The 11,630-nt window shown below is 42.1% G+C and overlaps 1 protein-coding gene across 1 annotated transcript; it reads right to left on the bottom strand.

The window, feature by feature from the left end:
* Positions 1–7,868: 7,868 nt before the first annotated feature.
* On the bottom strand, positions 7,869–11,250 carry DNAJC22 (DnaJ heat shock protein family (Hsp40) member C22). Its single transcript, XM_044226462.1, has 3 exons — positions 11,119–11,250; positions 9,468–10,424; positions 7,869–8,334 (listed from the first exon to the last, which is right to left on the bottom strand). The coding sequence occupies exons 2-3, from the start codon at positions 10,305–10,307 to the stop codon at positions 8,149–8,151; spliced, it is 1,026 nt and encodes a 341-aa protein (XP_044082397.1). The 5' UTR covers positions 10,308–10,424; positions 11,119–11,250; the 3' UTR covers positions 7,869–8,148.
* Between the last annotated feature and the right edge of the window lie 380 nt (positions 11,251–11,630).

The raw sequence follows: 11,630 nt of genomic DNA, 5'->3' as shown, positions 1-11,630 counted from the left end.
ATTGCAGGAAAGAAGAGTGACATTACCAAAGGCATAAACATGAGAAAAGGAATGCACTGATGGAAAAGAATTAGAGTTGGAAAGGAGGTAGGTCTAAAATGATCAGTCTCTTAGCTATGCAAGAAAAGTACACTGCTGAGAGGCAATGAATTCCCAGTCACTGAATATGAATAATATGGTACCATGTGGCCAGAAATAGCAGCTATTTCCTTCCCTATCCAAATTATGCAGAAAAGCAGTAAATTTACGCTCTCTGCTATGGGCCCCATGAGTGAAAAGGAGAAAGTATCAAGAGAAGCCAAGTCCAAACTGGTGGTTATGGGTATAGAGGGAGAGGTAAAGGAGTAAAAATGAGCCTCACTGGCCCTCTGATCTGTGCCTTGGAAACATACGAATAGAAGACATTTATTTCCCCCATATCCTTCCTGTTCCTTTCTTTACACTAATTCATCTGAAAGGTGCCTGACTTATTGGTGCTAGGAAAAGTGTCCCTTCAGGTGGTGCTTGCTAGCCAGGCTCTTGTGCTAACTCAGTCACCACCCAGATGACAATGTTCCCCAAAACCTTTCCCACCCCAGAAAAGGGACTAAGGTAGGGCACAGAATGGATTTAAAATTATTCCCTTCCAACTTTCCCACACAGAGCACTGTTGAAACTTGTCAGTGAGGTTTAAATCCAGAAAAATCAAAGGTGACACTAGAGTTATAATAGTTAAAATAGGGGTACCTGGGTGGCTCAGGTTATGTATGGTCTCAGGGTCCTGGGATTGAGCCCCAGATCCAACTCTCTCCTCAGCAGGGAGCCTGCTTCCCTCTTTCTCTGCCTGCCTCTTTGCTTACTTGTGATCTCTCTCTGTTGAATAAATAATAAAATTTTTTAAAAAAATAGTTAAAATAGTTGGCAAATAAGCAAATATGGGCTATGGAAAAGGTGGATGAGAAGTGAGGAGAAAGAAGAGAACTGGGAAGGTGAGGAAAATGAAAATAAGGGGAGCAACAAATTACTGAAATGAAATCCCTTTCAGCAGGACCCTATGAAAAATTTTCACTGTTGTGGTTCAAAACCCACCTTCACAAAACAAATGAACAAAATCAGGCAGTTGAACATGTTTCAATCTTTTACAGTGACCAAGAGAAAGATGGCAAGGAACACAAAGAGAAACCAACAAAATCAGCTTCTTGGGATGTACACTTCAAAAGCCAAAAACTCAGTGGCATTAAAGTGTGTTCAAGCAAACCTCTCACATGAGACAGATTGCCCCAGAATCCCCCGGGAGATCAAATGACATTTAGGAAACATGCTTCCTTTGGAGCTTGCCCTGAATAACACCCAAATCCAACTTCACAGCTGTTCTTTCCTTCCCAACAAAAGGGGAGGACTGAATTATGGTAATGAACCTGCTAAAGAGGTACCATTACCAGATCCTTACAAAAAGGGAAGGGACCTATTTGACCCTTGCGACAGCCTTAAGGCGCCATCTGCAGTTCTTAGCTAAAACTGCAATAAACCCAAAGCTCCTGCTTCTTGTTGTACCACACAACAAGAGAAAACAAAGACATACTAAATTCAAGTCAGGGAGTCCTGGAAAGCCGCCTGGGTCCTAGAGTAGATGCAAGCGTAGCTTTAAGACACAGTGCCTAGGAAAAGATCTAAGGGCCTTAGTTGGCGATAAGCTCAATGAGCAACCAAAAAAAGCTAATAAATTCTTAGACTGCTTGATTTAAAGGATGATATATTGTCCAGACCTTGAGAACTTAATAGCCCCACAGTACCCCGTTCTGTCTGAACACATCTGAGAATTGCATTTAGTTCTGGGCACAATTTAAGAGCAATATTGACAAGAGCCATAAAAATGTTCATACCCTTTGACCCAGTAATCCCACCCATGGGAATTTATTCTGAAAAAATTCAAGAGAATAGATGAATTAGAAACATGAAGATATCGATGCAGCATTCTTTATAACAACATATATATATATATATATATATCTTAAATGTATCCCAAAAAGGGAATATTATACAGCATTAAAATATAATGACAAGCTATTTGAAAAAATAAAACAAGAAACATAGAATGCTAATGCATGCTACAACATGGATGAATCTTGAAAACACTAAGCTAAGTGAAAAAAAAAGCCAGACACAAAAGGAGACATTGTATGATTCTATTTGTATAATGTGTCCAGGATAGGCAAATCTGCAGAGACATAAAGTATTAGTGGTTGCTAGCGGCTGGGGAAGGGGGAGAACAGAGAATGATCACTAATGGGTACGGCGTTTGTTTTGAGGGAGGCAAAAAATGTCTGGAATTAGATAGTGGTGATGGTTGCACAACCTTATGAATATACTAAAACCCACTAAACTGTATACATTAAAAGGATGAATTTTTGCCAACAATGAATCAGGGAACACCTAACACAATACAAAAAAAAAAAAAAGGATGAATTTTATGGTATGTAAATTACATCTCAATTAAATACTTGTATGTCTTCATAGTAATATATATATATACACACATATATATGTCTTCATAATAATATATAAAATGCATATGATTCAGTGAGGGGGAAAGCCATACCAGATTGTGTCCTTGATATGATTCAATCATGTAAAAATTAATTATGTACATTTATGGATGAGGACGACATGGGAACATGAAAACACGAAAACAGTTTAATGTAGGTGAATTTTTTGTGTGGGCAGGGGGAGGTGGGGGCCATTATATGGTCTCTCAAGCAATTGAATATTTTATTTTCTTCCCGGGGACAGTGTCCACAAGAGGGCAGACAGAAGATGACACAACAGAACTATTTAGAAAAAGCCTTAGCTGAAAAGTTAAGAACCCAGCATCCAGTATGGAAAGCAATCTCAAAGGTCATCTAAGTCTGGCTTCCTCATATCATGAAGAAAAAAGTGAGGCCCGGAGTGGTAAAGCAGCAGGCTGGTCCCACAAGAAGTGGAGGGAGCAGCCCATCTCCTCTCTTCTCCATCTGTCTCTTTCTACCAAACTGCAGTGCACTTCCACAAACAAGGCAATGTTTAAGACAGAAAAGGGAAGATGTAGAGGGGTAGGAAATGAAGGGCAAGTTCTTATCAAGAAAGGGCTTTTTTGGGGTTTTGTTCTTTGTAACAAGAGAGAGCAGATCTAGAAAGAAATTACAGGGAAGCAAATTTCAGTCCAATGAAAGAACTTAACAATTAAGGATGCCCAACGGGTAAAACAGGGAGCAGATTTCCAATTGAGTCAAAAGCTGAAATAGAAATCTTTGAGGAAAGCTGTTCTCAAGATTCTGCACTGAACAAGTACTTGGCATAGAGGTCTTCTCAATTTCCTTCCAACTCTTTAAAGGGTCTATACATTTTTTTAATTTGTGGAAATGGCAGAATATGAACTCACTGGATTTTATTAAATCTACACAGGTAGAGAAAAAGGAAGACCTCACACTTCCTAATGTCTTAGGTTTATATAAATATATAATTATTTTACAATGGATTACTACTTTCAGCTGATTTTTGCTATGTCAGTACTTTGGGAAGGAAGATGAAATCCAAATATGGTTTAACCAGTCTTTCCTACTGAGAGGTAAACATTCTTTAGTCTCTTTCTCACTTCTTACTTCTTAGTGCCCCAGCCCATACCCACAAAAATCTCTCTTGTGCAAAACCAATCCACAATAACATGACCAATGTGGCTTGGCTAAGAGCTGGGTGTGAGATGGCCATGCTTTAACACCTGAGAAAGTGTAATACCTCTCTGTTCTTCATAGAAGGACCGAGACTCCAGATGTCAGGGAATAGCATCCCTAATCAAAATGAATGTGCCAAAGGATAAGAGATTTCTACAAGAAGAATCTGCAAGTGAAAAGGGCTGCCTTACAAGCAGTTTCCCAGCTCCCTTCCCAAAGATTCATCTCACCCTCAGAGTTGTCTCACTCTGAGGACTTCTACGATCACAACTGGCCCAGATGAGCTCTGCTCCATTTTGAAACTATAGCCCAAGAACAGCCAAACCCAAACCACTTCCCTGGTTCCTGATAAACAGCTAAAAAAGGCTGGAATTTTTCTTAATTATAAAATGAGAGAGAGTCTAGGAAAGAATGGGTGAAGAAACAGGACTGCTAGGAACCCTACCATCAACAACACAACCAAGCCATCATTCCTATTTACTTCTTTCTAACCGTTATCTGTGAGCATTACAGAGATATGCAGAAAATCAAGAGGAAAACTTTTTAAAAATAGAAAATATACTATCTACTCTAAGAAAATTCAGCCTTACAAGTAGAACCTTCATTCCATACCAGTTAACTCCCTAGATACCCAAACCCTATTTCCTTATGTGGGCTGAAAAGGGGAAAGTATCATACTGAAGTATTTGTCCACTCTACATATGGTAGCTTCTTTATCCCAGCAATCCTCTAAAAGTATATACTATTGTTGGGGCGCCTGGGTGGCTCAGTAGGTTAAAGCCTCCGCTTTTGGCCTCTGCCTATGATCTCCGTCTGTCAAATAAATAAAATCTTTAAAATATATATTAAAAAGTATATACTGTTGTTTAACTTGAATCTAAATGAAATCTTGGAAGAAAAAAAAAGTACATACTATGGGGGCTCCTGGCTGCCTCAGTTGGTAGAGCCTGAGACTTTTAATCTCAGGGTCATGAGTTAAGCCCCAACTGGGCTTAGAGCTTACTTAATTAATTAAAAAAAAAAGTACACACCATTATCTCAATTTTTAGGGGAAACTAAGGCTCTCAGAGACCAAAGAAACCCAGGATCACAAACAGCTAGAAAATCACGGAACCAGATTCAAATCCTAATACTAATCCTTCTGATTCTAAAACCTATGGTTAAAGTCAAAAGACAAATCATAGACTGGAGAAAAATATAAAACCTATGACAAAGGGTTAAAGTTGCTAACAAACAAGGATACCAACAAAATAGATTTCATAAAGACAAGTAGGAAAATAAGTTTGTTTTGCTTTTTTTAATTTTTTAAAAAGATTTTATTTATTTATTTGACAGAGAGAGAGATCACCAGTAGGCAGAGAGGCAGGCAGAGAGTGGGGGGGAAGCAGGCTCCCTGCCAAGCAGAGAGCCCAATGCAGGGCTCAATCCCAGGACCCTGAGATCATGACCTGAGCTGAAGGCAGAGGCTTAACCTCTGAGCCACCCAGGCACCCCAGGAATATAAGTTTTTTTAAGGGAGATAAGACTTTCAGGCATTCACTGAAGAAGAAATGCAACAACCCAAGAAAAACTTGAAAAGGTGCTGAACTTTAGTATGAGTCAGGGAAAGGCAAATTAAAGTAATCAAATACTATTTCTCACCTATCATCTTGGCAAAAATTTAAGAGCGGTAACAGTCCATTTCAATTACAAGGAATGGGCCAGTTCCTTACACTGTTGGTAGACGTGTAAACTGCTATAATCTTTTCACAAGAAACCTGATACAGTATCAATGAAAATTTAAAATATACATTCTGGGGGTGCCTGGGTGGCTGAGTTGGTTGAGTGTCTGACTGGCTTAGGTCATGATCTCAGAGTTCTGGGATTGAGCCCCAAGTCAGGCTCAGCTCTCAGCGGGAGTCTGCTTGTCCCTCTGCCCCTCCCCCTGCTCAGATTCTCTCTCTCTCTCAAATGAATAAATAAAAGTTTAAAAATAAAAATAAAATAAAATAAAATAGGGGCGCCTGGGTGGCTCAGTGGGTTAAGCCTCTGCCTTCAGCTCTGGTCATGGTCTCAGGGTCCTGGGATTGAGCCCCGCATTGGGCTCTCTGCTCAGCGGGGAGCCTACTTCCCCCTTTCTCTCTGCATGCCTCTTGTCTACCTGTGATCTCTCTGTCAAATAAATAAATAAAATCTTTAAAATATATATATAAAATATACATTCTGATTGACCCTACATTATCACTTATCGGACTCTACTATCAAAAAAACCAAAAGCACCAATACACACATTTAAAGGTATTTATTGTAGCATTGCTCATGTTGAAACAACAGAAACTGCTCATTGATAGTTCCTATTTGAGTAAATTAAAATATAGCCATATTTTTGTAACAAAGCTCATAACAAAATTTGAGAACAGTAAAATTATTTTCCAAATCAAGTAAAGCCCTTAATCATTCTTTTGTTTCTTCTTTATAGACTATTTTTAATATGTTTACATTTTGCAGAAATAGTACTACATATCATGTTAGTAAGTTACCAATCAATACCCTATGAAAATGCCTCATTAAAATTCCATGTGATAATCTGACAAATTGTGTTTTTCAGAAGAAGTGTATCAATTTTTGGCAACTTTAAAAAGATGTAAAAGTTAATTTGGTCTTAAAATCATGGCATATAAATTCATTGACAAAATTATTTTTATTTTTTTAATATATGAATACAAAGAAAAAAATCTACAAATTTCATTCTTCTCCATTGATCAGACCATATTTTGTTTTAGTCTGCAAGAAATACTAGCCAAAATAATTCTACTTTTTAAAAAAATATATATACCCTACTCAGCATTAATTTCCAGGAAAAAAATAAAAAGCTTGGGATGTCTGGGTGGCTCAGCTGGTTAAGCAGCTGCCTTCGGCTCAGGTCATGATCCCAGTGTCCTGGGATCGAGTCCCACATCGGGCCCCTTGCTCGGCAGGGAGCCTGCTTCTCCCTCTGCCTCTGCCTGCCTCTCTGTCTGCCTGTGCTCACTCTCTCTCCCTCTCTCTCTGACAAATAAATAAATAAAATCTTTTAAAAAAAAAAAAAAAGCTTGAGGCATGTACACAAACACAAAAGAAGAGCAAGAAAGCTAGAGTAAAGGTTTAGAATTTTAACATCACATTCCTGTTCTCCGGTGTCCCTGTGTATCCTAGACTATTTCTTCCACACTTGGCTGGTTATATAGGAATGAAATAAGACCCTGTTGACATGCTCCTGGTTCCCTAGGGTTTCCCCAAAGTCCCCATAAAGGCATATGAGATATAAAATCATGAATTTTGGAGTGCCTGGGTGGCTCAGTGGTTTAAGCCTCTGCCTTCAGCTCCGATCACGGTCTTGGGGTCCTCGGATCGAGCCCCGAATCAGGCTCTCTGCTCAATGGGAGCCCGCTTCCCCCTCTCTCTGCCTGCCTCTCCACCTACTTGTGATTGCACTCTGTCAAATAAATAAATAAAATCTTTAAAAAAAATTTTTTTAAATCATGAATTTTCCCATGAGTCCCCATAAAACAATGTCATCTGTCCCTTCTCCAATGTTCCAGTGCACTCTACTTATGCTTCTTATGACACTTAGTTCAAAACACTAAAGGAGGCGAACTTTGAAATCTGTGTTGTATATGCTATATCCCTCACCAGACTGTAGGCTCCTAGGCAGCGGAGTATGTAGTTAGAGTCATACCCCGAATCTGGGGCACACCTGAGAACTCAGCCAGTCCAACCACCCACATAAAATCTGAGGGCTGTCTACAATACTTCATTAAGCAGAGAAGTTTGTGATGGGGGTGTATCCCCATCCCATGGCAGCTTGTTCCTTCTTGGGAAAAGTGTAGCTCCTAGTAAAGCTCTCCTATAAATGGAATTAAGATATTTTTCTGAAATTTTTAAATTTAACCCCTCTCTTACCCATTGGTAATCTGTAGAATAAATCAAATCCCTTCTGCACAGGACAGCTTGCGAAATGGTAGAACCTTCATATTTTTCCTCCAAATCTCCTAACTTTGGGAAAAAAAGAGAGAAGGAAAGAAAGAAGAGAGAATGAAAGAAAGAAAGAAAGAGAGGAGGGGAGGGAAGGGGAGGAAAGGGGAGGGAAGGGAAGGGAAGAAATTGATAAAACAACCTTCCTCTATCACTCATCAGCGTACCAGGGCAGAGCATGGCAGTATGTTCTCTAAAAGATATTTTACTGGTTTTATAATATGCCTTTCATTTCACTATCTGATTTTAAGAAGAAATTGTCAGGAATACAATAATGAGAATTCAGAAATTTGCAACATAAATACATTCTTCTACACAAAAGCTTTCTTACCCCTTTAAGTTGTTGTCACCCCCACTGCAAGCAGAGAGTTTCTTTAATGCTACTGGGATGACCCGGGTAGGCAAATCTGGATGGGACAAGCTGCTTCGTTCTGCCAGAAAGAGTCCATCCACAAGGGGAAATTTCTTCTCACCTCCAGGATCCCCTGGGCTTTCTGGGCTGACTTAAGACTTCATACGCAGCCTGAATCTCCAGGAAATGCCTCTCAGCCTCCTCGGTCCGGTGCCTGTTGTGGTCAGGGTGCCAGATCTTTACTAGCTCCCGGTATCTTTGATGTATTTCTTCATTTGTTGCCCCCTCTGAGAGACTCAAAACCTTAGGGAAACAGAAGCTGACAGATTAGAATTCCGTAAGTTCCTCAGAGTACCTGAGCCTCTCCTGCTTTGCTAAATCAGGCTGCGCTATCTCTGGAGTTGGCTTCTACTGGCCTGAGAGAAAGGCCCAGAGCCTCAGATTAGTATTCCAGCATGGGCTAGCCTGGATCTCATGGCAAGAACCAAGATTTGCCTTGAATCACAGCAGCCCATTTTCTAACCTGGGACTTCACATCCCTGACAAAGCTCTCCTCCTTGCAAGAAAAATAAGCATATATATCCACCAAAGACACATACGAGAATGTTCACAACAATTTGATCAGAATGGTCCCAAACTGGAACTAATCCAAATGTCCACGGACAATGGAGTGGATAGATAATGTGTAGTATATTCATACAATGGGATACTATGCCACAATGGAAACAATTTATCTGCATGCAATAAAATGAATAAATCCCACAAACATAGTGTTAAATGAAAGAATTCAGACATGATGTGTCTATCTAGCTCAGTTGGTAGAGCATGTGACTTTTAATCTCAGGGTTGTGAGTTCAAGGCCCATGTTGGGAATGGAGCCTACTTTAAAAAAATAAAATTTTATATATATATATATATATATATATATATATGCATATATATATAATATAAATAAAAATAAAAGATAAATAAAATAAAAATAAGTTAATTTTAAAAAGAAAAAAGTCAGACATAAAAGAGTACATATTGAATGATTCCATTTATCTGAAATTCAAGAATGGGCAAAACTAATCTATGGTAACAGAAGTTACAGAATAGAGGTTCCCTCTGAGAGATGCAAGGGAAACTTCTTAGTGCTGGATATGTCCCATACCTTGATTTGAGTGATGGTTACATAGATGTATAAGTATATAAACTTTATATATATCTCAATAAAAGTTAAACAATATAAATGTATCCTTTTCCCACTCACTGTTAGAGCCTCTGTACCTTCACCCATTGCACACATAAGCCCAAAGAAACCAGGACAGCCTTCTAGGGCCCGACCCAGCAGACGTGAAAACAGTACTTCCACATAAGCCTGCATCGTTTCCAATAAAGCTTAGCTGAACCCCCAGAGCTGCCCCAGCCAGGAAAGAGAGGGAACAAGTCCTTACTTGGTAAGCCAGCTGGCGCTTCTCATCCTGAAAACTGCTAACAAACTTATAGAGCTTCTCCCATTCCTGGAAGTTGCTGCTGCTGAAGCGAGGATCCCCCATCAGCAGTCTCCAGCCCCGGTAAGGCAGAAGGAGGACAGACTCCATGAGGGGACCAATGAGGGGAAAGAAGCTGAACCAACTCAAGAAGGAGCCAAGGGTTTCTGCTACATAGCTGAGGGTGGCAGCTGTGTTGCAAAAGGCACTGTAGGCTAGTGGACCTGTGAAAGCCAGGTAAGCCAAGCCCAGACGATAGAGCCGAATGCTGAGCGTCTCTGACCCAATGGAAGCTTTATAGCGGCGATGCTTCTGGGCTGTAATGCTGGCAGACAAGCTAATAGGCAGAATGGCTATGGGGCGGCCATAGAAGAGAGGGGAAGTAAGAAATGCTGCCCCTAGAGTATTCTTAAAGTCTGTGGTCTGGTTGCCAACAGCAGCCACCAGCAAGACCCCTAAGCCAACTGCCAGTGGGAGGCCCACAATATAGAAGTTGGCCATGAAAGAAAGGCTAATGAGAGCTACCAAGCCAAAATAGATGCCCACTATCATCTGGGCGACAAAGCGAGTAAGACTCAGAGGGGGTGTCCTCCCTTCCAATCTCTGCCTCTGCCCCTGGGTTCTATTGGCCTGAGCTACAAAGCTTGGGAGCTTCCAGAATTCCCAGAGCCAGCCCAGCCCACCACCCCCCAGGGTAAGCATCCAAAGCAGTGCATGACTGTCCCGCCCCAGGTACAGGTGGTGGAGCCCAGCAGGGCCCCCTACAGCCCAGAGGGCATAGGTCACCAAGAGCCCCTTGGCCATCCTCTAGGGAAAGGTGTCAGATCAAGTTCAGTGGCACCTGACGTTGCCCAGAATGCAGAAATCTGAGGTCATCTGTGAGAGTCATGGCTGTCATGGTCCCAGAGTTATCCTTAGACCCTAAGAGATGGGAAAAAGCAGTGGTAAGACTATATCCAGATCCCAACCCAGTAAACCATTTCTCCTTCCAATGAGAATCAAGTGCAGATCTTCCTGAGTGTGCCTGAAATGCTGATTCTCCCATACCCTTTAGTCTGGCCCCTCATTTCTGTCTTCTTTACAAGCATAGCAACTCCAAACTTAGGAGTAAAAATGTTTTTAGATGCTTTCAGTTGTGGAACTCAGCACATGGACAAAATAGCTGCAGCTTAAGTTTCAGACCACCCATGGCTGGAATGGCTTATGGGGAATGGAGTGAACAGGAGTGAATAGAACGCCCTTCTAAAGTTCCTACACATTTTTAAAGTCCTCTGCCCCTCCCAGCGCTCCTCGGCGTCACATTATGGCTGCCCTCAGACACATGGCCAAGGTTTCAGGCCCTCTCCAGCCTTCCCATCACTCCAAGCCATGCAATCTTCCCACAAGTCACACTTGAAAGAGGTCCTGAGGTCCCTCCACTTAACAGCTCTGGAAAACTAACATATTTTGACCTAGACCCTGGCACCCCGCAAAGGCGGACTTCAGTCTCTGCAAAGAGGTCTGATGAACACCAAACCAGACGCCAACATGTGCCTGCCAGTGTCTCCCCGCTGAGCAGAGCGGGCCTCAAGACCACCAGCCAGTTACCCGCTAGTCCCAGAGTGGACGGCCGTACCTGGGTACTTCGGCTCCCAGACCCCGTCAGACCAGTCATTTCCTTTAACTAGAAAGTCAAAATGGCCCCTCTCACTCCGTTCCCACTCGCATCCAAATGGACTTTGTCTTTCTGCGTTTGCTGTGTCACGGAAGTGGGACCGTCCGGGTCAGGCCCCTCCCTAAACACCCTTCTCCACCCCGCCCCAGCCTCTTCCGGATCACCTTTCGGCCTCTGGGCTCCTCTCGCCCGCCCTTTGGGGAGAACTAAGTGTAAGCCTTTCAGGGCGCATGCAGCCTCCCGCGGCTCAAAAGGGCTGGCGCAGCGCGGCACTCCAGGCCCTGCGCGCCCGCACCGTGGTACCGCCACCACGAGGTGGCGCTGCCGCCTACGGAAGGGCGGGGTCGGGCGGGTCTTCACACTCACCTTGTCCAGTTGCCGGGGCAAAGCCTCCCAGAGCGGTTCCCTATATACGCAGAAATGGGCCTCGACGCCCCTTTCCACCCCTACAGATGAGAGGGTGACTTGTCTTT

Source organism: Neovison vison, chromosome 12, assembly GCF_020171115.1.
Source record: "Neovison vison isolate M4711 chromosome 12, ASM_NN_V1, whole genome shotgun sequence".
NCBI lineage: Eukaryota > Metazoa > Chordata > Mammalia > Carnivora > Mustelidae > Neogale > Neogale vison.
Note: the sequence above shows the minus strand (reverse complement) of the source record. Positions and strands in the feature narration are given on the sequence as shown.